Source organism: Fomitiporia mediterranea (assembly GCF_000271605.1).
Source record: "Fomitiporia mediterranea MF3/22 unplaced genomic scaffold FOMMEscaffold_18, whole genome shotgun sequence".
In the NCBI taxonomy this organism is placed as follows: domain Eukaryota; kingdom Fungi; phylum Basidiomycota; class Agaricomycetes; order Hymenochaetales; family Hymenochaetaceae; genus Fomitiporia; species Fomitiporia mediterranea.
The window spans coordinates 1,033,698-1,060,157 of NW_006760403.1; the positions used below are offsets into that span (position 1 = coordinate 1,033,698).

Consider the following 26,460-nt stretch of genomic DNA (forward strand, 5'->3'; position numbering starts at 1 on the left):
TGGATGTAGAAATATTCTTATGACTCGACCTGCATATATACAGTTCGTGAGGCGCCAATACGTAACGTTGATTATCTCAAAGTACTGCAATGGTTTTCGGTCTACTTCGGACCCCAGGAATATTAACGGCATTACTTTGTTCCGCGAAATCAGTTGAATGTTGCGCGCCCAGGAAGGAGAACATAAGATGTCTAAATCGGAATTCTATTGTCTATAGCTACGTCTATTAAAGTGAATAATCATGAAACCATGCATTCGTGCCGGTTTCGTGTCTGTCGAGGTTGATTTTATCGTCCACTGTGAGTAGTTTTTGTTAGTTTTCCCCTTCAATATGTTCTTTAACATCCTCTCGCCAATCGTGCGTAGCCTCTTTCAAAGTAAGGGAATGGAGCGCACCGCCAAGACCAATCACTAGCTGGATAACATACACGAGGTTCCCGTGTAATATTTCCTCGTGCTCGATAGAAAATGCGAATACTGAAGTAATGAATGCTGGTGCAATTGCCAAAGGAAGAGTGAATGCCATCTGGCCGACGCTCTGATAAATTCACCACAGGTTAGTATTATCGTCATATGAGGAATAACAATTGAGAAACTGACATGCACTACGGAAAGTGCCTCAACGGAGGGTACCGAATTATTGATAACGATAGTCGCCGAGGCTAGGAATTTCGACCATTAGAACAGAAAGGAAAACATATCCTTTAGGATTCTTGTACTCACTCCATGTAAGGGATGCGATACCCCAGGCCATAAAGAAGAGGAGAAGAAGGAACTGAAACGTCCATGTGTCCTTCCAGCCTTTACGCGCTAATGCATTCAGAATGGGGTAGAAAGGAACAGCTAGAGACCAGAAAGCCATTGCAAACTGGTGCGACCGCATCGAACCAATTTTGCGCTCAAGCGGTGCATAGATTAGAACGCAAATGATAATGACGATGGAACGGAAACCAAGCTGGGCTCCAATTTCTGCCTCACTGAGACCAAGTCCACCATCTTCGATGGGTGTAAATGCGTAAAGGGGATACCTGTTTCGAAATTGCACGAAACGTTCAGAATGTACCGTATGTTCCAAGTGGCTAAAGATAGAACTTACATAGCAAACAGCATTTCGGATGAGAACGCGAGGATGGCACTGCTTATTAATGCTCCGACGACAGGAGGGGTCAGTACGGACTGCATTGATGGTCGTACTCTTTTTGCATGCCCGACTGTAACAGGATCTGTGCTAGCGGGAGAAGAGACAGTACCGTAGGTGGGTGGTTTTTTCTTCTTCCGTAGCGAAGGAAGAGTCTAAAATGGCAAAGTAAGCAATACGTTGGATACCGTGTTGACCCAATATAGTCGTGTAAAATCACCTCTTCGATGACGAGATACCCGTATACAACTGCAAAGACCGCAATTGCAGAAGCGGCGAAGCAAGGAAACGAGAAGGGATATTTACGCCAAAAAGGTGTATCAAACAGCTCAAAATTACTTGCGGGGTAGGCGAGCAGTCCACCCATCGGCTGACCGAAAATTTGACCCAGCCTATAAGCAATCTATAACGTCGACCAACGAGTCAGAAGGAGTCTTAAGGATGAAACAATATTAAGAGAACCGACAGTTTGTCCTGAAAATGCAAGTGCTTGCTGGGACTTGTCGACTACCTCTGTGAGCATTACCTTCATTGCCCTGTTAAAAGAATGTATCAAAAGGAGTTTATGGTCTGAAAGGAATATAAGCATAAAAAATCGACTAACGCATTTGTTCCTCCAAGTGAACCACCGATCATCCGAGTCAAGATCATGAGCCAATATGTCTTAGCCATTCCAAACAGACTTAGAGAAACCGCCAAACCAAATGTTCCAGCAAGAATGACAGGCTTCCTACCTAAGTGATCGGCCAAGTACGTGCATGGCATAACTGAAGCAAGGAAATGATGAATAGCAACTCAGACTGTACTCGCCATTACAACGCACTGGAAAGAAAGCTTGTAAGAGCGAAGATCGATTCAATGAAGCCTGAATAGAACCCGACTTGCTTCGGGTCTGTAGTAATCCCATTATCCAAAATCATTTGATCTGTTATTGATTAGAGATCAGGAGGGGAAGGAACGATGTTCAAGCAGACAATTATACTCACTGACGAACGGGAATATCAATTCGAATGCAAGTGGCGTTATACAGGTCAAGATGTAGAGAGAGACGACAACGCTCCAAGGGAAGGGTTTCTCGCAATTTCCTCCTACATTCGAAGCTGATTCTCCCTTTGTTGAGGTAGATGCAGCACCCGTGTTCACCTGCTGTTCCTCGTCCACTGCGTCATTTAACATAGAACCCGACGAGACAGGGGCGAGCAGTGCCGTACGCTCATCCTCGGCACCGTTACTACTTGACATACCGCTCCTGCTCTCTGAATGTTCGACTTGCTTTGGAGGGAAAGCAGGTGCGATTCACTCCCCTGCATTTGAACCTCAGCGGCATGGTTGAAACACACAAAGTACCTGTGGACGCAAATTTAATTTGAAAAGTGCGACTTTCGATCAAATACCGAGCCTTTTTTAGTTCCGAAAATTGATGCAAATATCTACTTTTATAGGACATTCCTCATATAGTAGCTTCTTAATATAGCAATAAATAAAAAGAGAGTCAGTTACCACCACAATTCCAATCCGTTCTGCAAATATTTACGATTTATTATCAGGGCCACAAATCGTTGATATACACTCGATATCAATTTACACTCATACCACACCATACCAGCTTGACATGCCTTTCTTGCTAAGGCCACTATTTAATAAAACTAGATTTGCCACTTCTAATGATGTCTAAGTTTGTGAAATGGACTATAATTACCTCTTTAGCGTTGTAATAAACTCAAGCTTGTCCAGTCCAGTCCAGAGATGCATCGTTTGATCCCACCGTCATTAATTTCAAGTCTAGCGAATACAATCAAATAGAATCACATTTACTAGATATAGTACATTTCCCCGAAATTTAAAAAAAGAGAATATCAGAGTTTTGCCTTTAACGGTTGCATACTGCACGAATTCCATTGAAGTAATAAAAAGTGTATAAATATTGGCACGCTTTTTTGGTGAAACTGTACAAAGTTATATACACTGCACAGAAATCTAGAAACCAGAGTCGAAGATTGAAGTGTCCAAATCCGATTTCCCGGTGCATACAATAAGTTATGATATGATGCAAAGTTGCTTTTATCCAGGTCTCTCCTTCGGATGGTTTTACCGTTCGCCCGTGGTAATCTTTTGGTCAGTTTTCGTCTCCCTCATGGTCCTTGATGTCTTCACGCCAATCATGTGTAACCTCCTTCAAGGTCAGAGAGTGAACCGCACCAACGAGACCGATTGGCAACAGGATGACGTATATCAGATTTCCGTGAAGGATAGCCTCGTGCTTAATGGAGAACGCAAACATGGTTGTTACGAATGCCGGTGCAAACGCCAGAGGAAGGGTTGTTGCCATCGTTCCGGCTCCCTAATTGGATTGCCTTGTCAATAGCAGTGTGAAGGATAGTAGCTAAGACATTACTTACATTCAAGACCGATAGTGCTTCAGCAAAGGGTACAGAATTATTGATAACAATGGCGCCCGAAGCTTAGGATCATGACTATTAGAACAGAAGGACGACAAACTCTTTTAGTGACAGAACTCACTCCACGAAAGTGACGCAAAGCTCCAGGTTGTGAAGAAGATTCCGAGAACTACTTGGAGTCCCCATGTGCCCTCCCAGCCATGATGTGCTAATACATTCAACAGAGGGTAGAAGGCGAGGGATATGGGCCAGAAGGTCATTGTGAGCTGATGTGTCCTTGTTGTACCGATTCGGCGCTCGAGCGGAGCGTAGAATAAGATCACGAGAATATTGGTGATGGAGCGGAAACCTAGCTGAGCGCCGATTTGCGCCTCACTGAATCCCAGTCCACCGGAACTTATGGGAGTGAATGCAAAAAGCGGATACCTGTATTAATAATTCAAAATTCGATCAAAATGTATACGTTAAATGAATGAGGGTAGAACTGACAGGGCAAAGATTAGTTCGGAAGAGAAAGCGAAGCAGGAACAGCTAATTAATGCTCCAACGACTTGCGGTGTCAGCACAGACCACACTGAAGGACGTGCTCTTTTCGTATGCTCAAACGTAATAGTGCCTACAGTGTCAGGCAGAGTAGTGGAACCGTAAGTGGATCGTCTCTTCTTCCTCCGAAGCGAAGGAAGAGTCTAGGGCCGCAAAATGTAAACGCGTTAGAAAATAGATGAGTACAATATGAGATTGACCTCTTCCATAACAAGGTACCCGTAGGCGACCGCGACGATTGCAAATGTAGAAGCAATGAAACACGGAAACGCAAATGGGTATTTTCTCCAGAACGGTGTATCAAACAGCGTGAAATTTCTTTCAGGGTGGGCGAGCAACCCACCCATAGGCTGTCCGATAATCTGACCCATCCTGTATGCGATCTAAATAGTTAAGGTTTCAGAGAGCTGGAGGGCGAAACAAGTCCAAGTGTACTGACAACAAGCCCCGAAAACGCAAGACCTTGCTGAGACTTTTCGATCGCTTCTGTGAGCATTACCTTCGTCGTTCTACAGTAAAGTAAGTACTCAACTTAGTATATGCATAATTAAAGTGTACAGTAATCAAAACACCACTGACGAGTTTGTCCCTCCAAGTGTGCCACCAATTATCCGCGTCAAGATCATGAGCCAATATGACTTAGCCATTCCAAAAAGACCGACAGAAATTGCAAGACCCAGAGTGCCGATGAGAATGACAGGCTTTCTGCCTAGGTGATCAGCGAGGTATGTGCACGGCATAACTAAACGATGTTAATATATATAAGTATGAATCAGTAACGGAGTTTTGATTTCTTTCAGTAGAACATACTAGAAATGAAGCTCGTAAGAGCAAAGATCGATTCGATGAACCCAGAATAGAACCCAACGCGCTCTGGATCTGTGGTAATTCCATTCTCCAAGATCATTTGATCTGGAAAGGATACAGGGGATAAGTAAGGTAAGATGGCTATAGGCGTATACAACTACTCACTGACGAAAGGAAAGATCAACTCAAATGCAAGCGGAGCCATGCAGGTCAAGATGTACAGGGAAATAACTACACTCCATGGAAACGGTTTCTCTACTTTTCTCTGAAGAGGCAACGTTTCGTCCGCCAGTGTAGCAGTACTTGACCCTGCACTCAGCGGTTGCTCTTCGTCTATTGTGCCAGTTGACGTGGGACTGGATGGTTCGGCAGTAAGCAAGGGCGCAAGTTTGCCATTGCTGATGTTTTGCATGTCGACCTTAGTCTACCCCTATAATGATGTGGTAGGAGAAAAAGTGCGATTGACTCACTGGCGGGAAGCCTGAAGGCCCGCTTTATGACTCGACTATATGCATAGAGCCAGGGATATAAGTATTCGTGTACAAATTTCCATACGACCCTATCAATTCGTTCCGGACTTCCGATCAGTCAGCGACTTCTGGACTGGTAATGTCGAAAACGCGCCCAAAATCATGCGTAAAGGAAGATGAGACGAGTAAAATCAGACGTAATAGACAGAGTGTCGAGACAGCTGTTGTTAGTTTGATATTTCTGACAATTCAAGTTTCCAACGGAATGACTCGAGTCTCGGTGGCGACTCGGTGCAGAGTTGTCCCCGCTCTGAACAGTCTAAACTTTGAAGCATTAGAAAGCAGCTCCTAGAAATCTAGCAGAAACTTTGCTGGGATAAATACTACGTCACCATAGAGAGTGTTAGTCTTCAAATTCCCGAGGGCAAGGAAATTGTTCTTACGTAGTTATGCAGCGATGACGTGATATTTGGAGATTCTGGAATCTGGATCCACGATCACCACATATCTTCCTTGCAGTATATTGATCACGACACCTGTCCTGATCAAGGTCGAACACCTTCTCTTCCTCTTGTCATTCCCAGCACCCGGCACCCCTCAATACGTCGATTGCACCATCTTGCTCGCCATATTCCCGATCGTTATTCAGTGCGATCATGGAACTTTGCGACTCCGAGTCTATATACACATGAAACGTAGCTTTACTCACTTTTCCCAGACGTGCTCCGACTTCTCGGCGTGCGTCATTCCGCCTCTCCTTCTTCCTGCGGATTGAATTCGATCGATCGATACTGGATTACACGCTCTGCGAGTTGTTTCTATCCATGGAGACAGACTTTACATGCATTTGAACGCACGTTCCATGCCTTCTTCTCCGTCTGAGTCCTACAGGGTAGATACACTCGTGTATGCAAATCACGCAAGAAACCGTTCCCCTCCCGACTGGTACGTTTCTATGTATAATGACCCGAGCTGTAGATTACTACTTGGTAAACATCTTTCCCAGAGCGTCTCCACCTATGCAACTCATCGATTGAAAGGTTCCACTTGGTCGACAGACAATGAAGCATTCAATAACACCTGTCTTACCCTTCTGATTCCCGCCTGCAATGCTCTGATTGAGTCGGCATTCTTGTAACTCCTGGAGCTTGGATGATATGACGATGACAGACCCCCCCGCCCCTTCTTTGCTGATGTATTGATGTATGGTATGTCATGAAGTATGAGAATCGGCGGGAACCGAAGGGGGTAACGGCTTTCGGCTTGTATACTTCCTTTCCAAGTTCAGCAAAGCTCACTAAGAAGTCAACGAACCCGCCCTCCGACTCCACCCATTTGATAACTTGTCGCTCAGAACATGAATCATAAACATATACATGCCCATATACACATATTTTTAATACAATAGCTCGGATCGTCCATCTGTCAGTCTCATTCCACCATCGCATCAACACACGCACCCCCACCTCCCACGCGTTCAATATTTACTATCTATCACTCGCCAGCGTTCTGGAACTTGGCTACAGCTAGTACTGATTTACTAGTGCACATTGATACGCATATGAATCTATGATATACATGACAGCATGCACTCAGCATCGTGGGCGGAAGCAAAACCTCTATGCTCACCTCATTGGTCCATTGGCCCATCTGAAATTCTGAATAGTATATTGAATTCGAGGGTAGGTAACACCGATTTGTTTTGCTTGGGGTATATAGATAGCATCATCATCAGCAAGACGATCTCCGTCTAGACACTGTGTGCTGACAGAAGGAAGGCCGCCGGAGCGCGCAGTCGCTCACCCAGTCAACTAGGCTACTATAATTGAAATATAGTAAATGATCAATCCCTCTGAACTCTGATAATGGGATTGCCGTCTCCCCTCAAACTTCGACTAAAAAAAGTCCGGAAGACACTCATAATGTACGTGCACGTGTGTAATATGTAATTCCGCGCGCCCCGAGTCTAAATCTATCAGACAAGCAATTGGCCAGAATGTGGGCAGCACTTACCCGTCTTCGAGAGAGGTATAGTAAATTAAATTGCAAGAAGATCCTGTGTGCATTTTATCAAGGGAACTCAAAGAAAAATTAGAAAGAACTGTCACAAGAGGGAGAGGTCCGTTTAACAGTTACTTCTTTCATTCTGAACATAAGTGTGCTAATATTACACATGCAATTATTGGACATCGACCCTCTTTTTCCAATTTTTTTGTTGGGGTTGTTGCATCTTGGGTTGCGATGGGCTGGGTAAACAGGAGAGAGGATATGAGAGACCATGACCGTGATCAGAAAAACAAAGTCAGTCCAATGGAGGAAGAGAGAAAGGTAAGAGTCCCACGAAGGCGGTTGAGTCTACAAGGGCGTGAGTGAAGCCAGACAGAATGGCAACAGAGAGAGAGAGAAAGAGGAAAGGGATACAAGAGGTCAGGCAGACTACAAAAGAAAAAAACATGAACTCCTCCAGAAGGACAGAGTGGAGAGAGACCAAGGAAGAAGTCAAAAGGGACAGATCCAAACCTCCAGCTTTTGAAGCGCGTCTATGCATAAACAGGTAAAACAGGGGGTGAATGCGGAGTGAACAGTCTCCAGCAGTGACAGGTTGAAGAGAAGAAACAACAGTGGAGGAAGGATGAATAGGCAAATAGGCGGAAGGAGAAGCTGTCAGTAGCGAAAGGTAAGGCAATGAGGAACTGGAGGGTGTAACAGTCGTGTTATACGGATGCGATCCGTGACACCGTGTATCGTGAACAAAAAGTCCAAGAGAGCCAACAAGATGAAGTCAAGACGAGTGATGTTGCACGTCTAAGTCATGTAGGCTTGTAGTAGATCGTCGTGATATACTGTTGCGGCAGCAATGCATATTAATGATGAGTAGTTGAACGGAAAAGATGTGCAAAGTACCCACTTTCTTCTTGTATCGAACCGTGTCCGCAACTGCGAGCACCCCGTTACGGATCGCACTCGTGCCGAGGTGGTGCAGTACAACATGTGAAGGGACAGGGAGCACACTCCCATCATCGGCATTGCCAGTACCAGCAAGGACGCCTGGAGGAGCATCGTCCAGTTTCGTATAAGGCTCGCGGGCAGGAGTAGCTCCACTAGCAGCGCCAATCGGGGCATGGACGCGTCTGCTTGTTGACGCACTGAGGTTTGTTCCGCTAGCGGTAGTGACAGGAAGAGTACCGCTAGCACCGAACAAAGCCGCGCTGCTCCCGCCAGTCTTGGATGAGGTGCGCGAGCTAGGTGGCTTCTGGTTCAAGATCAGCTTCTCAAGGTGACGAGGAAGGGATGGCGCTTGAGGGTGCTGAGGTGGAGGGGGTTGACCCTGTGCGCCATGTGAATGCGTGTGAGAGTGAGAAAGCCACTGTTCCTCTTCCTCTGCAGCACACTCAAGCTGCCAGGGAACCCTGTCCGTCCATGCGGCATCTTCTTGCCCGGCAGGATTTTCAGCATCGGCAAAGAAGCTTGCGCCGTTACCAGAGCTGGCGGGCGGAATTTGCTCTCGCGGCGTCGGATGCAGCGTTGCAGAAGGCGGAGTCTGCCCGGAAATAGGAACGGCGACGTAGTTGGCGAGAGAACCATTGTCGTCGACGGCAGTCGGCAAGTCATCGGCAATGGTGGAGACACCATCGACGAGGAAGCGTATGTGGTGAGTACCGGGGGTGAGCGAGACCCACGTCGTCCACTGCTTCGAGCTCTCGCTGAATGGAGCGGAAAGTGGGGAACGCGGGGAGCAGAGAGCAACAGACATGTCAGCGTATTGATTCAGCAAGAGCAAGGGAGAGAAAGGGAAAGGGATGGGAAGAAGAGGGGAAAGACGCGGAGAGGGTTAAGAGGAAGTACGGGAGCGGAGGAACCTTAATATAAACGGGTACGTACTCATATTCCATGGGTTGACGCCCTTTCCAGTTATTATCTCCCGCACGCATAAGAAATACGCTCTTTCCACCTCCTCGCCATACAATACACACTTGAGCGGGCTGCTTCTCCTCTGTCGACCGACGAGGCGCAATGTACTCTGCTTTCTCGCGCTCAGTCTCCTCCTCAGCTTCGGCCCCCTCTCCCGCCGTACGAATGGCGAGAGGAATGGAGCTTTTTACATCCTCGGGTACGAAACCACCGTGAGGATGGGAGCGTAGCACAAAGCTCGGCAGCGTCTGTCCGCGGCCAGTGCCCGTAAAGGAGTGCGTGGAGGTGTACTGCAGAGGAGCCCCTCTAATGTGAGGGTTCCCACGGCCGCGCGGAGCAGCTTCAGCTTGCACAATTACCTCCGCCATAGGCGGCATATTTTGGACTGCTGCATTGGTGGCAGCTGACGGGATCGATCTAAGACGAGACTCCTGGTTCGCTCTAGATGGAGCCCCGGGTCCGACGCCCGAACCGGGTCTTGTGGGGATCGCTATGGGCGAAGAAGCCTGTGGACGGCGATAAGGTCCGGTGGGCCCCGTCGCCGCCCCATTGCCCGCCTGGGCACCAGGTGGCGAGGAGATTGCGAGCGCCAGGTCGGGCAACTCTAGGGATTTTTTCTTGGTACGTAGGGAACGGTGCGGGAGTCGTTTTTGCTGATTTTGGGGTGCTTCGGCAGGTTGGCCCTGTGCGTCGGACGCACGAGTGGGCGAGCGACGGTCCGTGGATGCTGGCGTGGCGGAATAATGCTGGGAGCGGGAGCGACGAGAGGAGGTGCGGGACGGTGAGTCTTGGTTAGAGCTGGATGAATGCGTCGCCGAACCGCGGTTAGACTGGGACGAGGAGGTGTTGCCCATCAGCTGGAGCATTATCCATCGTCAGGCGCAGCGTCAATGGCGGGGACGGCGACGGGCGAGGACGACGAGGAGGCAGGGAGGAGAAAGAGAGTTGAGATAGAGAGAGTAAGACAGGGCGGGGATAGGACTCACACGGAGACTCCACAGACGTGCTTCTGCAAACTTTGCCGATCGTTAACGATGTCCGTAAGGTGGTCGCGGCTGTCCCTCGATAGGACAAATGCGCCTTTTGTGCTGGAAGTAGTGGTGAGAGACGAAGAAGGGAGTGTCGTCGAAGGTGTCGGGGTAGCGTGCAGGGTGTTGGGAGGACAGAGGACGAGTGCAGTGGGCACGGGGACCGTCGATCGGCTCAACAATAATAGATTACGTCAGCAGAAAGCTTACTCACAGTACTCCCTTTCTCGCAGACTGGCCGTCGACAACGACGGCAGCGGCGACGGCGCACAGCACACACCTGCACTCCTCGACGAGCTCGACGGGCGTTAAGCGGTGAGAAGCACCCGTCGCCTAATTTTCGGTGCAGCCAATTGGATTTCCCATAACTGCTGCCTGCACTCGCGCGCTCCTTACTCCTCTTTCGTCTGCAGTGGATCGACTTTTCCCGCTGCTGTATCCCTCGTCCTTCTTGGCTCAGGGCAACGGCTCCTTCCTCTCCCCGGCAGTCTTATTTCTCTCTAGGCTCTAGTTCACGCTCTCTCGGAAATCTGCGGCTGTCTGCTGGCGCTGTCCGTGTGCCGTCGTCCAGATGCCCGGAACACACCCACTCTAGCAGCCAGCAATTCAAAATATGAACTCATCTATCTTCGGCACGGGCAGATCTTAGCAAGAGGACTACCATCACCAGCACTAGACTAGGCAAAACAAGGAGCACCTATATCTGGCCACGTCTCCCCTTTTCTTCGTCCGACGTCATTCTCGCAAATGACCACTTGCCTATCGGAGTCCCCTCTGCTTCTGTCCCTGCATGCCACAAGAATGCTACGTTGCTGCACCTGACCTGACCTGCTCTTGCACAGCTCTCACCATTACTACGAGCTTTGCATCTCTTACGGTAACGGAATCCTCAAAGCAAAACGCAGCACGCCACCGTTTTATCTCTCTCCCGGTTATTATCATTCTCCGTATCAAGCTCAGCACCCGTTAATTACTTCCGTCGGGCCGGCAAGATATTTACATCGCTTCGTTTCGAGTCTACATTTTTCATTTCATGTGCTCGGACGCGCTCGAGCACCAGGTACGTCTGCACTAGTCCGTTTGTTCCTACCTTCAGTGATACAAGCGTATCACACATTTGCCGGCGGGTGCCTCATCATGCGCATTCATTATGGCGCTATCGCAATCGCCGACATCCATGGGAGTTCGGGTCGCCCCGACATTAGTGGTTCTAACAAACTTTAAATACTACCCGCCACAGTGTACGAGGTGTGAATGCGTTTCGTACGGTCTTGCAAGGTCTCGGAACGATGTCTCGAATTCGCAGAGCACAATTGATGCATATGGATCCCGGAGAAATTCCTTCTTCATGACGTCTTTTTCTTCTGTCGTCATCTTATCGAAGCCAATTTCTCGAACGCTCCTTAAACTCCCTTTGTTATGCTTAGCTTCCGCTACAGCTTAGCACAAGTTTCTGGCCTAGAAAACATTCCTGAATCCATGAATTACAAGATCTCTGTATTTATCTATAATCGGATCAATTTCCTAGCCTAGAAAACTCTACCAGCTTTAGATGGACTTTACTCCGATTTGTACGCATCCGAGCAACCCGACAGCTACGTCCAGGGAAACCAAGAACTCTAGACGACAGGAAGTCTCCGAGACGAAACGAGGAAGCTCGCGGACGTCACTCTCACATCATGCGAAAGTCTAGAGCCTCGAACTTCGAAGGGACACAGTCCAAAGTTAGGTACTAAGGCGGCGCAAATCATGACCTGCGTGGACTACACATATGCTTGCCTTACTCATGCTGTCACTCTCAGTTCAATAGGTCCCTATCTTCGAACGACTCAGAAGAAACGCGCAATAACACAAAGACGTCCGCAACGTCTGTGCTTCTTTTGCTATCGTGAGTCAATCTGTTACAATGTAGTTGATATAATTACCCGAGATGACGTGAGCTAGTGCGAGAAATCTACGTATACATACGTATCGGGGAAGCGTATGTACTGAACCGAACTGAGTGTATGAATCTATGCACATACAGACACCGTTCGAAGTTCGTCTTCTCACCCTCTTCCGAGACTCGGAATCTACGATGACCGCACAAAGGGAAACCTCCCAACCATATCGGCTTGGCGGAATTTCGGGAGAACCTGTGCAGTGGCAACTCAGACAAGGAAACGAAGACTTAGGCCTTGATTCGTGGAATGTCTACGCTCTAGACCATTAGGTCACTAATGAGGGGCGACCCTGTTGTGAGTGATATCAGTGATGTCAACTAATTCCGTCGTCCGTATTCAAGGTGTCGCTTCGCTGACTGAGAGACATGGAATTAGATTCCGCAATTCCTTTACTTTGTCGAGGCACCCCTCAATTGCCTTCCTTGATGAGCCGTTTCGCATTCGTCGTAGATTATCACCAGGGCCGACGTGTCTTTCATATGTTAATGTTAATGTTAGTGATAGGAAGTAGCATTCCCTCCGAGCCGTCTTTATAAGATAGTAAGTAAAGAACACTCATTGAGTCAAGGCAGATTAATACTAATATCAATATTATCAAGCTTTGATATTGATTGGCAGAAGGAGCTCACCTCAAACGTCACCACTTTATGATTAGATGCGTACGTTCGTCATGTTTGGGAAGATGAGAAGCTGCCGGATAGGCCCATGATACACGCTACACGATGGGTTCCTCGTCTTCCTCATCCATCCATCGTGTATTCACGGAAGTCAAGCTTAGGAACACTCGACGTACGTCGTGATTTTGCGGGTCAGACGAACTTCCACGGACTTAGTACTTGGATAGGATGAGATAGGATAGGTTCGATTCAATTCGATTCGTTCATATGTACGTCGTTGTATATCTATATCTACATCTTTCTACTTCAAGTTTCTCTCTTCGCAGACGACTCGATTCGACTTGGATTCGGAAGCTTGGTATCCCGAATTCCGTATCCGTGTGCTTATCGGTTTCCGGTTTCTACATGGTATTACTCATGCGATCTCGGGATGACGGCATATGCGAACACGAGCATACAAGTGAGAATCAAGGTCGAAGTACATATCGAGCGAGATCTGGACTTTTGCTTCGAGGTAGGGAAGCTAGACTTCTGTTTCCAGGTCTACAAGCTGATTAGTATTATATTACTCATGCGATCCCGGGATGACGGCATTATGAGTGAGAACCGAGGTCGAAGAATATATCGAGCTGGATCTAGCCTTTGGATTTGAGGAAGGGAAGCACGATTTCTGGGAATGCGAAGCTTGTGATTGTCTAGCCCCTCAAACTCTCGATTAAGGTCATGCTGCGTATGAATTAGTCATGGTATGCGAGAAATATGTCGTCGAAGCTCAGCGAAAACGAAAAATAAGCAATACCTAGTCCAATTGAAATGCATGAATAGGAGGGACTTAGGTGTCCTTCACGACTAGCTATTTTTCATATGAACACACTGAGCATTGCTCAGTGTTCCAGTACAGGACCTCGTCTATCTCATATCCGAACATTTAAGAGAAACGAGTGAGCCACGGTATATACAAAGGAATTACATCCGCGATGAAGCCTTTCCACCAAGTACATTCTCCTTGATACTCCCACCGACTCGTTTCTTCACTACCTTCTCCTTCTTCTTCGACAAGCTTTCCCCTGCACGTTTCTTCTTGATTTCCTCTGACGTATGACCTGACTTTAAGGGTGCTTGTGCTGGGCTTTGTGCAGCGTGCCCTGTGACTTTTGTAGGTTCCGTGGGACCAAGGTTTTCCTCTTTTGGCTTACTTGGCTTCTTCGTCTTCTTACCAACCGAATCGCTTTCCGTTGCAGTTATAGGCTTCTTTCCTTTCGCTACAGCAGGTGACGTGGTTCGCTCCTCGTCAGAATCGCCTTCTTCGTTAGCCTTTACGTTCTTCGATTGCTTCGACGGCTTTTGGCTAGATTTTTCCACCTTCGGCTGGGATTTCTTGGCTTTCTTGCTGATTGGATCGCTATCCTCTGCAACTACACGCTTTTGTCCCTTTTTCGTAACTGATGTCGTAGTTGGTCCTCCGTCGGAGTCGCTTTCCTCGTCGACTGTACTGTTCTTCTTAGCCTTCGTGGCCTTTCGACTGGGCTTTTCAACGTCTGGCTGGGATATACTCTTCGCCTTCTTACTAGGTTGTTCAACTTCCTCTGCGGCCATACGTTTCTTCCCTTTCTTCGTAGCTGATTTTGTAGTCGGCTCTGAGTCTGCGTCACTCTCCTCCCCGGGCTGCTCCTTAACTTCGTCCATCTCCTTTTGTTCACTCCATCGCCCATTTTCTCCTTCTCCAAGATCACATAACCAGACAGGCAAGCTCGTACTTGAGTTCGTTTTAATGTGGAAGCTTTGGAGGTTATCCCATCCACCGTTGATACGCTTGACGATAGCTGGAAGTGCGGATTGCAGATTTTCTAATAGGATGGCGGGCGACTGGGAGATGGTGCCTATTTTAATGGATCTAGAAAATGGTAAAAAAATTTGCATTGGTAGTAAAAGTGTAATGGAATGGCGTACGTGCAAGTGCCCTGATTTTGGTGCATGTAAGTGGATGAGATAGCCTGCTCGAGTTCCGTCTTCAGGTCCTTTTTGGTAAGAGATACAGGAATAGGTTGTCTATCATCAGATATGTATCAGTTATGCAAATAGGTTACAAGAAGAGCTATAATACCCACTTTTTGGCATTAAAGAACATTTTCCCTAACAACTTGGGCAGTAAAGGAACAACACGGTCATCAGCGAGGAAAAGGTCATTCTCCTTCAGAAGCATTCGTCGAGCCTCAAATGGCTTGAATTTTCCTTTCAGTTTCGTGACTCCTACCACGCGACTTATGAACTTGATTTTATGCGACTCGAGGAGGTCTTTATACTCTCGCTGCGGATCCTTCGTAATGAGGCAGACTGAGGACGTGCGTGGGTCGACTATGGGATGCGCTAAAGGTCTGGATTCGTAGTTTAGTTTGAGTTTTAATATGAAGGTGAATTTAAACCCACATTTTGAACGGTTTCAGCTTCTTCTCTGGTATGACTTTCTTCACAGACAGCACGAGCCAGATATTCTCCTCCTTTCCTGGCAGCAACTCAGTATTTTCCTTCTGCTTTGCAATCTTTGTTGCGTGCTTTAGGAGAGCGGTGATAGCCTTTTCGCATTGTGATTTTGAGACGTGAGAGTCAATGAGCTCGTCTTGGGCCATGATGGAAGGTAGATGGAAGGTAGATGAGAGGAAGGACTGCGTTCAGAAGGAGGGCGTCTTGAGAAATGTTCACTTACTCTGCAGTTGACACAGATTTTCTTCATGCCCTAAACAGGAAACGTCGATCGAATTAAAGAACCGGGAACAAAATAACCGGAGACCGACATCTATGAGGACACGAATTTGAAGTCGACGACCACGATGCGCACGAGCTGTAGAACTACGAGGTTATGGATACCGCACTCTCTTGATCCATCATGCAAAATCGCAGGGGATCTGGAGCAGCTTGAGCCGGACGAGCCGACCCAAAATCGTAAAATTGCCCTGGTATGACTTTCCATTCAAACCTCGACATGATGCTGAACAATCGTGTAAAGATTTTACATGGTACAATGGGGTATGACGCTATGCTTATACTCTGTTAAGTCATGGATACTTAAGTAGAATCCTCAGCCACAAGGATTATTTGTTCCAGAAGAAGCTTGCCAAAGCCCTCCCAATCGACTCCTTCCGCTTCGATTTCAGGTGAGAATTTACAACTGCGCGATCTTGCTTCACATGAAGAGCGTCTGCTCAACTCTTGATCTCAATAGAGGCAATAACGAGACTGGAGGTGTGTGGAAGCAGGGCGCGCTGGACGAGGATCTCGAAGACCTTCAAGTTGTGGCTCAATATCTGCAAGCGACATTCGGCTACGTTGTTGATCTCGTTGTTGGTCATTCGCGGGGAAGTCTCGTCGGTATGCGTTGGGTGGCTACTACAGAAGAAGGAAGACGAGTTCGTGGATTCGTTAATGTTTCTGGTCGATATCGTATGGAGGTACGTTACAAAGCAGTGAATTGTGCCATTAAGTATTCATTACAAACTGGAAGATAGCGAATATATGGCGAGTTCTCAAGTGCATTTGTGTATTGTGGGATAATTAACATGAACATTATAAAGATCGTCTTGATTTTTATCAACCATACTTTGATTCGCAAGGATATTACGACTGGCATGTTACGGTTGCCCGCAAAGACGTAGTTGGTCGAATGTACCCTCACGACTTAGAGAAGTTCGCTTCCTGGGATCAAACTCCAGTTAGAGACAGATTCCCACCAGAGACTCATGTGCTTACTATACACGGACTACAAGACAAGACCGTTCCACCGTACGAGTACCCTTGCTTCTATTCCATTATCCCTCTAACACAATTTTTAAGATACGATGCCATATATTATTCCCGTGTATTCGGTTCTCGATCCGGCGGTGGAACCCACAATCTGCATTATATCGAAGAAGCGGATCACAACTTCACTGCGGTGAGTGTAGACGTCTCTAACACTGAAATCTCATAATTGAAATAAAAATGATGTAGCATCGGGATGACGTTGTCGAAACAATTCTCCGCTGGCTATCACTCCTTGAGAAGGGTGGTCTTCAAACGGGAGTCTGGGGATCAGAGCCTATCAAAGGGAGATTATAACGTATATTATCTACACTGATTAGATGGAGGCTTGTTCATTTTGTTCAACTGTTTAATAGAATTTTGCGACTTTACATAAGGTAAGGAAAGTATAAACTCGACATAGTATGTCACATCAGTCACAGCACAGCCACTTCCCCATTAGGAAGGACCCTGATGGCAAAAATCGAGCGGTGGACATTGACATTTTTTTTAGCACTTGTAAATACAAAAAAAATATAGATTATGGTTTTACAGCTCAGCCAGAATACTAGCTGGAAGGATTCTATGGCTATAGTATTTCTTATTTGCCTATTGAGCCTGTGCTCCTGTCAACCCCTTTCTATATACATCCATGAACTGAGCAGACCAGTTACAATACCTACAAAACATATAATAAAATCAATTTTGTAAGAAAGAAAGATTTAAAGTACTTACTTTTGAAAGAAATCAAGAGGAATAGAATCAAGGCATGTTTGAACATGCTTTTCCATTTGAGCTTCAGTAGTAGGGGCAGGCATCATCTAGTAGTTGAATTTAGTATAACCCTAATACTGTCTATCAATTCATCAGGCTCAATTAGGACAACAGTCTTTACATCCTCTCCAAAACCTGGAGTGTTGAACTCTTCCTTGTTGTCAGTCCATAAGATTTGGCTTGAACTTGTAGCCTATTTCTTGGTAAGCTATATTGTTTATTACTCAGTCTTAAGCATATCTTACAGGTTTATCACTCCTCAGATTCTGTATTCTGGCTTTATCCCTTCCCTTTTGCTAGAGCATTATAGGCAGAACAGAGGAAAATGGGTCTAAATAGCTGATATTTACTGATCAAATATATATTACTCATCAGACACGTGTTCTATATAAGGAAATAATTATATAATAGATATTTAACCGAAGTGGCAAAAATCTTCGGGAAAAAATTCAAAATTTCACCAAATTGCATTTCTGTACATTTGGTACCAAAAAAATAAGTTTTTTTTTTTGGAAATAACTCACTCGAATCTCAATATTTTAAAAAATCAAAAACATACTTTTGTAGGTTAGATTAAGCTGAATATATCTATGCGGCTCAAATTTGCATTTTTGGGATACTGAGTGTCGTATTTCGCCATCATCGTTTGCATCCAAATTGGGTTAGTCTGTCGCGTCACACTATGTCGAGTTTATACTTTCCTTACCTTAGTATATTTTACATAAGCAACAATGAGCTGAGCTCACACACAGACCCGCGTGATGGTGACATTCACGCTCTGACTGTTTCTCTCGTCCTTCTGCTGCGCTGTTGCCCCCTCTTTCGTCGTCGACGCCCATCATGGCGACTCTGGCTCGTCGATGTTTGCTGCTCGCCACTCTAGCCATAGCTGCTACCCCTATCATTGCTCATGAACACCACGGTGAACTCACGGAGGAGGAAATGAATGCTCCGGTCGACGCTATCCTCTGGATTCATATGGCACTCCAATGTGCTGTGTGGGGTATCCTTTTCCCCATTGGTATGGTGTTAGGAATAACGAGGAGTCGATGGCATGTTCCGTTACAGGTGTGTCTCTGTGCCGAATATATTCACGACACAGGCTAATTATTGAATCCATGATGCAGAGTGCCGGGTTTGCGCTGACGACTGCAGGCTATCTATTGGGTCATTCGCATAAAGGCCGAATGTTCCCTGAATCCGTACATGGCTCGTTTGCAAAGTTCCTGTATCTCCCGATTGCAGCGCAGCTTTGTCTCGGAATCTACCTGAAACTGCACATTCATGAACGGACGATCCGTCCGTGGGCTGTCCGAGCTCATGGAATCCTCGGGAAAGCTTATCCTGTTCTCGGGTGGACGCAAATGCTGTTCGGTGCCATTACTTTCCGAGGTTACTGTAGGGGTGGTAATCTGGGCCAGTGTTTAGCCCATTACATCATGGTAAGACGCATTCCGCTGTCCAGAGTTCAGAAGTAAACATGTCATCCTTAATAACAGGGAAGCGGATTCATCGCGTATGGAATTATCATGGCCATACTTTTAATTGCCGGAGAAGCTTGGATTAAGCGGACTGGCAGGAGTCCAGAATGGTGGGATTCGTGGGTGATCATGCTTTGGGTAAGAAGCTCTGTTATACTGCTTCATGATAGCATGCTGAATAGACTTCCAGGGAATCGGTATGTAGGCGGTTTGGTCAATTGGTATTGTATTGACAGATGTTGACAGTAAATACATTCACCGAGCATCGTGGTTCTCACTGGTCGCACAAGGACATGCAACACACGTCAGTATATCAACTGCTTAATGGACTGTTCGCTGACTGAATTTGTGGACTACAGAGTACTTGGTGTTTTATGTATGTTTACAATATAGCATGCAGCATGATACCAACTAACATCATGCGCACAGGGTGGGCTGGAGGAGCTCTCGGTATCTGGCTATCTAGAAATAACCAAAGGAGCGTAGTTCCCTCAATAATGTAAGCCCATCGCAGCCTCTGCCTCCTCTTTCCCTCCTCACATACCCGTTATTAGCATCATCCTAACAGGATGGGCGATGTCCGAACACGCCCAAGCTCTAATGCTATCGACAAAAGTTCACTCGGCATTTGGCGCCGTGCTCATGCTCGCTGGTTTAACTCGAATAATCGAAGTCTGTTTTGTGGCTCCGAGATACGAGAAGGATGTACCGCTATCTTCGGATAGCGATCGACAGAGCGATCGAACACTTGGACCTGGTGCACCTGAGCAGCCGCGACTTTCGATCGCACATGCGTTTCGTCATTTGCCTCCTTTCGTGAGTTTATTGTCGCGAAGAAGTGTTTGTTCTGCCTAAACTGATTCAATTTCATCGTGCTGTAGCTTCTTATTGTTGCAGGGTACGCAATATTTCAACATATTCTTGATTAACGAAAAGCGATAATATTTATCTTATCCATGCCGTCTATACAGGTTACTCTTCATGTCTGCTACGGACGAGGAAATCCGCTTTGTAGCCGACAACGAGATGGACCACGTCACTTACGTTCTCATTATGATCAGGTCCGTCCCACCCTTCTCACCCTGCTCGCACCTCACTTACTTAACCCTCCTTGATTCAATCGCAAATACAGTCTAGCATTCACGATATACACCTTCGTCCTCTTCCTAATCCACATGTGGGGCACCACAGGTCGTCACGCCGTCTCATCCGGAACCTCTGGACAAGGAGGAACCGCCTCTTCATCAGATGGAGGGGAAATTGAGTTGGATAAATGGTATCAACGAGTACCAGCCGCTGAAGCGGATGCAGAGCCTATCTCACCGCAGTTCGTTATTGGGGAACATGAGCATGATAGAGATTGAATGAATGAGACGACTTATGACTGGATAAAATATTGGATGAAGGATCGCTGTGATAAAAGGTTGTACATTCCCTGGTTTACGTTTCTTAGTTTAATTATTCTTGTTTTCGTTTTTCAGCCTTTCGTCCACTCTCCACCTACATTTTGGTTTGTCCACACGTAATCACTTCAATTGTTGTCTTTGTTTCTACTGTTGTTACACAAGCATGTATCACATCACAATTTTCACAACTACAATATTCTTCTCATCTTCTCACACAGTCTCTCATTCACTAGCATGGAAATGGAAGCTAAGCTGGAACCAAGTACACATACATAAAGACAAACTTTTTTGAGCCTGCAGACTTTGGAAAAACTAAACTAAAATTGACTGTATTGATTGATGAGTTAAGTAGAAATAGAGCAGGTATATCATTTCGGACTTTACAAAAATCATTGAGATAGGGATAAAACTGACTAATTAAGAGCTAAAAGCAACTCCACTTCACTTCACACGGCGAAAGCAATTTCAAAAAGGGGTGTAGGGGTGTTGGGGTAAAAGGATCGTTGAAAAGGGGGAAATAACGGAAGGAGGGAAAACGAGAAAGGCACTGTACAACTTTGAATTCGGAATTTAAAGAGAATGCTTAAACTGAAAGAGGAGTAGAGGGAGTCATTGCATCGGAAACGGAGCGCGCGCGAGAAAACACTAGTGGATAGACGGTAAAAGAGAAAAGGAAAAGAGATTCAACACATAACGATCATGACGAAAGCTATAAAAAGCCAGAAAGAAGCAGCAATTGTAGCAGTACTACCACGAGCCAAAAGCAGAGAGCATGGTGATAGAGATAAAAGATATTCATGATGACGGGGAGGATATATAAAGACCATAAATATGGCACATACTAAAGGAATGAATGAATAGATCCGAAAGAACGAGGACGGGAGATCAGAGCAGACAGAGATCGAAAGCCCAATAAAGCAGATGATGACGAACATAGACATAGACTCGAGGAAGATTGAAGAAGCGAAGGAACAGAGGAAAGTCCGCGTACGGATAAGAAAACGGTTGGAAGGGGAGGACGGTGAAGCGAAGAAGGCGGCCGAATCCTCTTTACATGATAACGCATCCACAACACGCACTCCGACTCTCATGCTGTTCCGCCAAATCATGCTCCGGCAAATTATTGGGCCTTGTGTACTCTGCAAAAGGAGCAGGCGATGCCGAAGGGATATAGCCCTTGTTAAACGGTGGATGCCCATCATTCAAATGCGTCCCGGGAGCGCCGTTCATCTTGCTGAATCGTTTAGACTTGCGAAGCGCCTCGTCATTACCGACCTTCACAGGTGACCTGTCTTCCTCCACTTTCTCTAGTTCGCTCAAGGGAATCTCCTCCCCGGTCATAGGATCGTAACGCGATCGACGTTTACTATAGTCAATCCCGAACGTACCGGGTTGCTAGAAGGAAGATAACATACGAAATCAATAAATAAAGCACGAGAAGAAGATGATTAATAATCCTTACAGGAGGAATGACTTCTTGAGACGCTGGTCGTTGAGCTTTCGGACTCCCATCCGCTTCTTCATACTGATCTTCCAAACCCATCTTCCGAGCAACGGCCGGAAGCACGACCTAGATTAACTTTACTCAGTAACACAATAGGCTTATAACTCGAAATAAACATACATCATCCCAATTATCCGCCTTCTTAGGCTGAGTCCAACTCGGTATAGCATCAGCCATATTCCCAGGCCCGTCAGGCATACTAGGGTACTCTGAGACCGCCCTCGGTAACAGACGTTCATTGCCCACCGACTTCGACCGCTTCTGTTGAGCTCCCGCTGAAGGCCGGGGCTTCTTACTCGCTGATGAAGTTACTGCCGGAGACTTCGCGCGCCCACGTTTCTGTGCTGGCGTAGAAGGCAATCCCTGAGATTGAGGATTGGGTATCCTTGCTGTATTCGGATTTGCAGAGGATCCTGAACGTGAAGGCGGTACGGAAGATGTTGAGGAAGATAGTGGTTTCTGCTGAAGAGGTTCTGACGCAGTCCTTTGGTTCGTCCGTGGGGCGTTAGGCGTTGCACGGGGTATTTGAGAAGGTTGACGATGCTTCGGAGTAGATGGAAGAGCTACAGTTCTCGAAGGTTGAGCTTCAGAACGAGCCGTGCGTTTCGGCTGCTCAAGAGAGGATTGCTGTGGTCTAGGAAGACTCATTTCTCTATCAGTTTCATGCTCTGTATCAACTTCCATGTCCGTCAAAGGAGTTTCATCCAACACTAAGGGAGCAGCGTTGTCTGGCTCGTCATCAAATACTACACTTTCCCGATGTCCAATACTTTCCGCACGCCGTCTCTGTCGTGACAAGGTATCATTCCTGATTTTCCGCAGCTTGTGTCCGTAACTTGCAATCTCAAGCATTTCCATTCTGTTCCCAATACGTAGCTCTCCAACACCACCGTTTCGAGATAGATCACCACGATACCAGTGTTCATAGGGGCGTTCTTCTAGAGAAGGCCGTACTTCGACGTCGGATGCAAATGATGAATTGGCCGAGAATGGTGGGGCTTCTTGCAGAATGCCGTTTGTCTTTGCGCCTTGAGGTACGTTGACGTTGATTGAGGAGTATGACGCGTCATAGGTGTCTTCATCAGCATCCCAGTCGCCGTGTTCACCATAGTCGTACTCATCGTTCATAGGTCGATTATAGGTTGGTGTGGTTCTGCCGTTGGGATCAGCTCGCTTATTTCCGGAGGTTTTAGTGTTCCGAGCGTTTCTTGTCTCTAACACTGGCGGAGAAGGCATTGAAGGGGAATTGGAACGAGAGGACGCTGGAGTCGGAAGCGCGTTGCTTGTGTCGGTTGTGCGGGTAGGAGGAGGCGTGGAATGGCCGTTTGGACCATTTGCCGTCGACGTTAGGCTTGGATCGAAAGCGTACGGAGTAGAGAACGTGCGTGATCGTTGTTGGCCCGGCCTACTCTTGTCACTCTTGTTGTTCCCTTGTGAAGAGGTCGCGTTATTTGGTCGCGAGTAATTGAGGCTGGGGCGTGGGATGGCACTGGGCCGTTCCGTGCTCGTGCTCGACGGAGTCACGCGTCCACCTGTCCTGTTGCTCGATGCCGACGTGCGCGGTGCCGTTCTCTTGCTAGTCCCGATTGTTCCATCTTCTTCCACCCCGGCTGGGACGTTGGACATGCGTTTCGAAAGAGCACGACTCTCGTTCTCGAGGCCTGAGCGCGTGCAAAGAAACGATAGTCAGCAAACAAGGCGAAAAATGCTAGGGATACGGGCGGCGCACGCTTTCTGAGAGTGGGTACTATCGCCTCATCCCAGGAGAAGTCTTGCAAAGCAGATTGAGGGGATGCAGTGAGTGCCATGGGTGCTGTTCGCCACTCTGCCAGCAATGCATTCAACTGCTACAGGGGTCCGGATCTGTCTAAAGCCGGCAGCAGCACAGCACACTACCGGTGTCGATAACTTGAGCGTGTTGCGAAGATAGACGGGGACAGCGACGAGCACGAGTCGAAAGGAGAGAAAGAGGAGGAGAGCGTATAGCAGCAGAGACCAGCCAAGCAACAGACGCGCTCAAAGCAGTTCGTCCCGCGCCTGCCTGATATGGAAGGCAAGGCACACGAGTATATTTCGCGGCTGGCGATAATGAAATTACACAACGGCATTTAATCATTTTTGTTTCAATGCTAGTATAGAATGTCAGAGATTAGTTATGCATCACAATGATACAAAATGATGTTTGCTCTGTCGAGTGTCCACTGCCAGTGATTATTTATGCGAATATATGCTGAGCAGTCGTGGGAAGTTGGTGATTGTTGCTGTGATCAAAGGCGACCCTGTTGCTGCACACCGTCGAACGCAACAACCACTTCGCTCATTTGCCTTTGCCGCTAAATACACATTTTCTTGCCTGTATCTGTCTCTCTGCTTCGTCTGCGCTGTCCTGATCCTTTATCGCGCCTGTTTCCTGTTATTTATACGCGCATCGATTGCATTACATACTCAGTACTAGTACTACTTCGCTTCTCGTCATGTCCGGAACACACACGCCCGCTTCGGACGACTCAAACGGCTCCCGCACGCGTCTGACACGCACTGTCGCCATAATCAAGAACCATGCACTCAAGCACAGAATGGACATCGAAGAACGCATACAGAAGGCTGACTTCGAGGTACGTCCTCCTCTCGGCTCATCACGGCCCACCAAACAATAGGCTCACACTCACGCAACACGTCGCAGATCGTGAAAGAACGGCAAATGGAGTTCGACCAGAACTCCGACCAAGAATTCCTCCGTGAACTCTTCGGCATTGACACGCCTTCGCTCTTTGAGTATGTCTTGTTCTCACTCGACGTCACTTCTCGTTGCCATACTCACCGTTTCTCGACACGCCTCACGACTCCAGGGGCCCCGTCTGGGTTTATGTGCTCGAGCGTCGTCGCGCCGTCGAGGTTTTCAAAGCACTCATGGGCGAAGAGGACCCAGTACGCGCGCGCGAAGCCAGCCCCAACTCTCTGCGAGCTCTGTTCGGCGAAGAAGACCCTGCGCAGAATGCTGTTGCGGGCTCACCTGATGCCGAGACCGCAGAAGTTCAGATTCAATGCTTGTTCCAGTCAAGTCCCCCGTTTTCGACCCAGGATCCCGACGAACTAGAAGGCGTCAATAACATCCAGCATGAATTGGGCAGCGGTCCAGCTACGGAGAATGGTACCACTGCAAGCGACGATTGGCAGACCCGCGAACATATGCTCTCTCCGACGTCCTCTCAGATCTCGCAGTCTGCGAACTTGTCAGGATCGAACGGAATCCGAAGGCCGACGCTGACATCCTCTGTCTCCGGTGCATCATCCGGCAGAGGCTCTCTAGACGGCAAAGTACCATTCAGGGCTCGCCCTCTCCCGAAGACGCACGACGCACCAGATATCGCTCCACGTACCACACGAGCTGCAGCACTTCGTGCTGGCGAGGTTCTCTCAACAAGCCGCTATGACCGTCCACGCGTGGCGCCCACAAAGGAGGAACTAAAACAAGCCTTCATGGACGTTCCAGGTCACAAACGTTCAACTACAATCCAAGTCGCTTCGACCGCTCCACCGGTCATCGCACCCCGGATGACAAAGGCAGCTGCGCTTAGGCTGGGGGGAGGGAAGGCCGCTCCACCACTGTCTTCTAGCCAAAAATTACGCTCTTCGAACGCTAATACATTTGAGGGTGTACCGGGACATAAGCGTCGTGAGACGATTCAGGTTGCAAGTGTCCAGGCACCGACTGTCTCTCCTCGATTGAACAAGAGTGCGGAACTTCGTGCGAAGAAAGATTCCGCGCCTCCAACGTCATTCATGTGTAAGTGCCATGTTGTTGACTTATTTCTCTTGCGAATTTCTAAATCATATTGACCTTTTTGTAATGAATTACAGTCAAGGGACCAAGTACGCCAAAGGCGCCTGGTAGCCTGTCTCGTACCAACTCTCAAACAACCTTGACAAACTCCCGTCCCGGCTCAGCTCTATCACGCTCGTCTTCATCACTTGCGAATCGTTCACAGGCTTCCACTGCTGGTGGACGAAATTACGCTTCACTCGGACGCTCCACTTCTCAGAAGCCTTCCGCTGGTTCAGCTGTGGCAAATGGGAAGAATGAGAACAAAGAAGAATCCCCTGTACGTTCTCCACCTCCACGCCCACCGTCCATCGAACCACGTACCAACCGCAGTGCACTTCTCCGAGCTAAAGTGAAAGGACCGACTCCACCTGTGAAAACCGTGCCAGTTGTTAATCGTCGTGCATCTATGATCGTCTGATTTTGATTTTATATTCCTGGCCTTCTTTTATACCCCCACACTTACATGAGATATCTAGCTAAATATCTAAGTCTTCGGGTTTCTGATTGTCGTTATATGTTTTTTCTTTCTCTAGCTGGGTCTTATTTTCGTTTTCTCTCTTTTATATATTCTGACCAACTCACTGACCGTCCTATCCCTCCTCCTTCTTTTACCCTCCCTTGTCGTCGCGGGTCGTCTCGTATATTACTTGATCTACATACGTGTCTTCCCGTTCTTGAATATGCCTTGTCGTCGTCGTCGTATAACCACTTAAGTAACTCCTGTATCTAGCTAACTAACTTATCCCCGCTTGTAGGTCTAACCATAGGCAGACCTCTCGGCTTTTGGCTTGGGGAGCTACACAACGAATGAAGTCTATGAAAACTGTTGCTTTTGAAA

At 47.4% G+C, this 26,460-nt stretch overlaps 9 protein-coding genes across 9 annotated transcripts; 4 read left to right on the forward strand and 5 right to left on the reverse strand.

Annotated features, from left to right (window-relative positions):
* Positions 1–275: 275 nt before the first annotated feature.
* Positions 276–2,474, reverse strand: FOMMEDRAFT_24139 (MFS general substrate transporter). Its single transcript, XM_007271546.1, has 9 exons — positions 2,125–2,474; positions 1,962–2,063; positions 1,743–1,905; positions 1,605–1,674; positions 1,359–1,541; positions 1,097–1,293; positions 724–1,028; positions 601–662; positions 276–538 (listed from the first exon to the last, which is right to left on the reverse strand). Exons 1-9 carry the CDS (start codon positions 2,378–2,380, stop codon positions 314–316), a joined length of 1,563 nt encoding a protein of 520 aa, XP_007271608.1. The 5' UTR covers positions 2,381–2,474; the 3' UTR covers positions 276–313.
* Positions 2,475–3,254: 780 nt separating this feature from the next.
* On the reverse strand, positions 3,255–5,299 carry FOMMEDRAFT_162498 (MFS general substrate transporter; the record flags this gene model as incomplete). Its single annotated transcript, XM_007271857.1, has 9 exons — positions 3,255–3,479; positions 3,538–3,599; positions 3,659–3,963; positions 4,027–4,223; positions 4,281–4,463; positions 4,520–4,589; positions 4,660–4,822; positions 4,891–4,992; positions 5,053–5,299. The coding sequence occupies 9 exons, from the start codon at positions 5,297–5,299 to the stop codon at positions 3,255–3,257; spliced, it is 1,554 nt and encodes a 517-aa protein (XP_007271919.1).
* A 2,287-nt stretch (positions 5,300–7,586) lies between these two features.
* On the reverse strand, positions 7,587–12,109 carry FOMMEDRAFT_24144 (uncharacterized protein). The gene is made up of 3 exons (XM_007271547.1): positions 9,240–12,109; positions 8,266–9,061; positions 7,587–8,200 (listed from the first exon to the last, which is right to left on the reverse strand). The coding sequence occupies exons 1-3, from the start codon at positions 10,133–10,135 to the stop codon at positions 8,168–8,170; spliced, it is 1,725 nt and encodes a 574-aa protein (XP_007271609.1). The 5' UTR covers positions 10,136–12,109; the 3' UTR covers positions 7,587–8,167.
* A 6-nt stretch (positions 12,110–12,115) lies between these two features.
* On the forward strand, positions 12,116–13,503 carry FOMMEDRAFT_24146 (uncharacterized protein). The gene is made up of 4 exons (XM_007271548.1): positions 12,116–12,185; positions 12,242–12,534; positions 12,616–12,780; positions 12,840–13,503. Exon 2 carries the CDS (start codon positions 12,312–12,314, stop codon positions 12,507–12,509), a length of 198 nt encoding a protein of 65 aa, XP_007271610.1. The 5' UTR covers positions 12,116–12,185; positions 12,242–12,311; the 3' UTR covers positions 12,510–12,534; positions 12,616–12,780; positions 12,840–13,503.
* A 114-nt stretch (positions 13,504–13,617) lies between these two features.
* FOMMEDRAFT_130137 (ribosomal protein L1) lies at positions 13,618–15,527 on the reverse strand. The gene is made up of 4 exons (XM_007271858.1): positions 15,285–15,527; positions 14,966–15,232; positions 14,808–14,906; positions 13,618–14,751 (listed from the first exon to the last, which is right to left on the reverse strand). Exons 1-4 carry the CDS (start codon positions 15,482–15,484, stop codon positions 13,824–13,826), a joined length of 1,494 nt encoding a protein of 497 aa, XP_007271920.1. The 5' UTR covers positions 15,485–15,527; the 3' UTR covers positions 13,618–13,823.
* A 158-nt stretch (positions 15,528–15,685) lies between these two features.
* On the forward strand, positions 15,686–17,001 carry FOMMEDRAFT_115016 (ectomycorrhiza-regulated esterase; the record flags this gene model as incomplete). Its single annotated transcript, XM_007271859.1, has 8 exons — positions 15,686–15,811; positions 15,862–15,881; positions 15,938–16,009; positions 16,078–16,303; positions 16,361–16,370; positions 16,427–16,634; positions 16,686–16,785; positions 16,842–17,001. The coding sequence occupies 8 exons, from the start codon at positions 15,686–15,688 to the stop codon at positions 16,947–16,949; spliced, it is 870 nt and encodes a 289-aa protein (XP_007271921.1). The 3' UTR covers positions 16,950–17,001.
* Positions 17,002–18,260: 1,259 nt separating this feature from the next.
* FOMMEDRAFT_130141 (uncharacterized protein) lies at positions 18,261–20,508 on the forward strand. Its single transcript, XM_007271860.1, has 11 exons — positions 18,261–18,473; positions 18,533–18,847; positions 18,905–19,024; positions 19,077–19,083; positions 19,133–19,190; positions 19,246–19,262; positions 19,316–19,385; positions 19,441–19,702; positions 19,768–19,784; positions 19,858–19,947; positions 20,019–20,508. The coding sequence occupies exons 1-11, from the start codon at positions 18,348–18,350 to the stop codon at positions 20,248–20,250; spliced, it is 1,314 nt and encodes a 437-aa protein (XP_007271922.1). The 5' UTR covers positions 18,261–18,347; the 3' UTR covers positions 20,251–20,508.
* Positions 20,509–20,786: 278 nt separating this feature from the next.
* On the reverse strand, positions 20,787–23,728 carry FOMMEDRAFT_143581 (uncharacterized protein). Its single transcript, XM_007271861.1, has 4 exons — positions 23,526–23,728; positions 21,917–23,457; positions 21,755–21,862; positions 20,787–21,687 (listed from the first exon to the last, which is right to left on the reverse strand). The coding sequence occupies exons 1-4, from the start codon at positions 23,602–23,604 to the stop codon at positions 21,343–21,345; spliced, it is 2,073 nt and encodes a 690-aa protein (XP_007271923.1). The 5' UTR covers positions 23,605–23,728; the 3' UTR covers positions 20,787–21,342.
* A 369-nt stretch (positions 23,729–24,097) lies between these two features.
* FOMMEDRAFT_143582 (uncharacterized protein) lies at positions 24,098–26,422 on the forward strand. Its single transcript, XM_007271862.1, has 4 exons — positions 24,098–24,411; positions 24,480–24,571; positions 24,646–25,583; positions 25,658–26,422. Exons 1-4 carry the CDS (start codon positions 24,271–24,273, stop codon positions 26,038–26,040), a joined length of 1,554 nt encoding a protein of 517 aa, XP_007271924.1. The 5' UTR covers positions 24,098–24,270; the 3' UTR covers positions 26,041–26,422.
* Positions 26,423–26,460: the final 38 nt, after the last annotated feature.

Bases quoted from the DNA above. Each gene is read 5' to 3' on its own strand.
- FOMMEDRAFT_24139 (XM_007271546.1), bottom strand. From the start codon at position 2,380: ATGTCAAGTAGTAACGGTGCCGAGGATGAGCGTACGGCACTGCTCGCC. The intron at 1,675-1,742 runs GTTAGTCGATTT...TTCTTTTAACAG, and splicing joins TCACTTGGAGGAACAAATGC to GGCAATGAAGGTAATGCTCA. The intron at 1,542-1,604 runs GTCGGTTCTCTT...TCGACGTTATAG, and splicing joins TTGCATTTTCAGGACAAACT to ATTGCTTATAGGCTGGGTCA.
- FOMMEDRAFT_24144 (XM_007271547.1), bottom strand. From the start codon at position 10,135: ATGCTCCAGCTGATGGGCAACACCTCCTCGTCCCAGTCTAACCGCGGT. The intron at 9,062-9,239 runs GTACGTACCCGT...CGCTCCATTCAG, and splicing joins CGTCAACCCATGGAATATGA to CGAGAGCTCGAAGCAGTGGA. The intron at 8,201-8,265 runs GTGGGTACTTTG...CTGCCGCAACAG, and splicing joins CGGTTCGATACAAGAAGAAA to TATATCACGACGATCTACTA.
- FOMMEDRAFT_24146 (XM_007271548.1), top strand. From the start codon at position 12,312: ATGCACATACAGACACCGTTCGAAGTTCGTCTTCTCACCCTCTTCCGA.
- FOMMEDRAFT_130137 (XM_007271858.1), bottom strand. From the start codon at position 15,484: ATGGCCCAAGACGAGCTCATTGACTCTCACGTCTCAAAATCACAATGC. The intron at 15,233-15,284 runs GTGGGTTTAAAT...CTACGAATCCAG, and splicing joins AAGCTGAAACCGTTCAAAAT to ACCTTTAGCGCATCCCATAG. The intron at 14,907-14,965 runs GTGGGTATTATA...ATCTGATGATAG, and splicing joins ATGTTCTTTAATGCCAAAAA to ACAACCTATTCCTGTATCTC.
- FOMMEDRAFT_130141 (XM_007271860.1), top strand. From the start codon at position 18,348: ATGAATGCTCCGGTCGACGCTATCCTCTGGATTCATATGGCACTCCAA. The intron at 18,474-18,532 runs GTGTGTCTCTGT...TCCATGATGCAG, and splicing joins GATGGCATGTTCCGTTACAG to AGTGCCGGGTTTGCGCTGAC. The intron at 18,848-18,904 runs GTAAGACGCATT...CCTTAATAACAG, and splicing joins GTTTAGCCCATTACATCATG to GGAAGCGGATTCATCGCGTA.
- FOMMEDRAFT_143581 (XM_007271861.1), bottom strand. From the start codon at position 23,604: ATGGCACTCACTGCATCCCCTCAATCTGCTTTGCAAGACTTCTCCTGG. The intron at 23,458-23,525 runs GTGCGCCGCCCG...GCACGCGCTCAG, and splicing joins AGTACCCACTCTCAGAAAGC to GCCTCGAGAACGAGAGTCGT. The intron at 21,863-21,916 runs GTATGTTTATTT...AAGTTAATCTAG, and splicing joins AGGCGGATAATTGGGATGAT to GTCGTGCTTCCGGCCGTTGC.
- FOMMEDRAFT_143582 (XM_007271862.1), top strand. From the start codon at position 24,271: ATGTCCGGAACACACACGCCCGCTTCGGACGACTCAAACGGCTCCCGC. The intron at 24,412-24,479 runs GTACGTCCTCCT...AACACGTCGCAG, and splicing joins TACAGAAGGCTGACTTCGAG to ATCGTGAAAGAACGGCAAAT. The intron at 25,584-25,657 runs GTAAGTGCCATG...AATGAATTACAG, and splicing joins GCCTCCAACGTCATTCATGT to TCAAGGGACCAAGTACGCCA.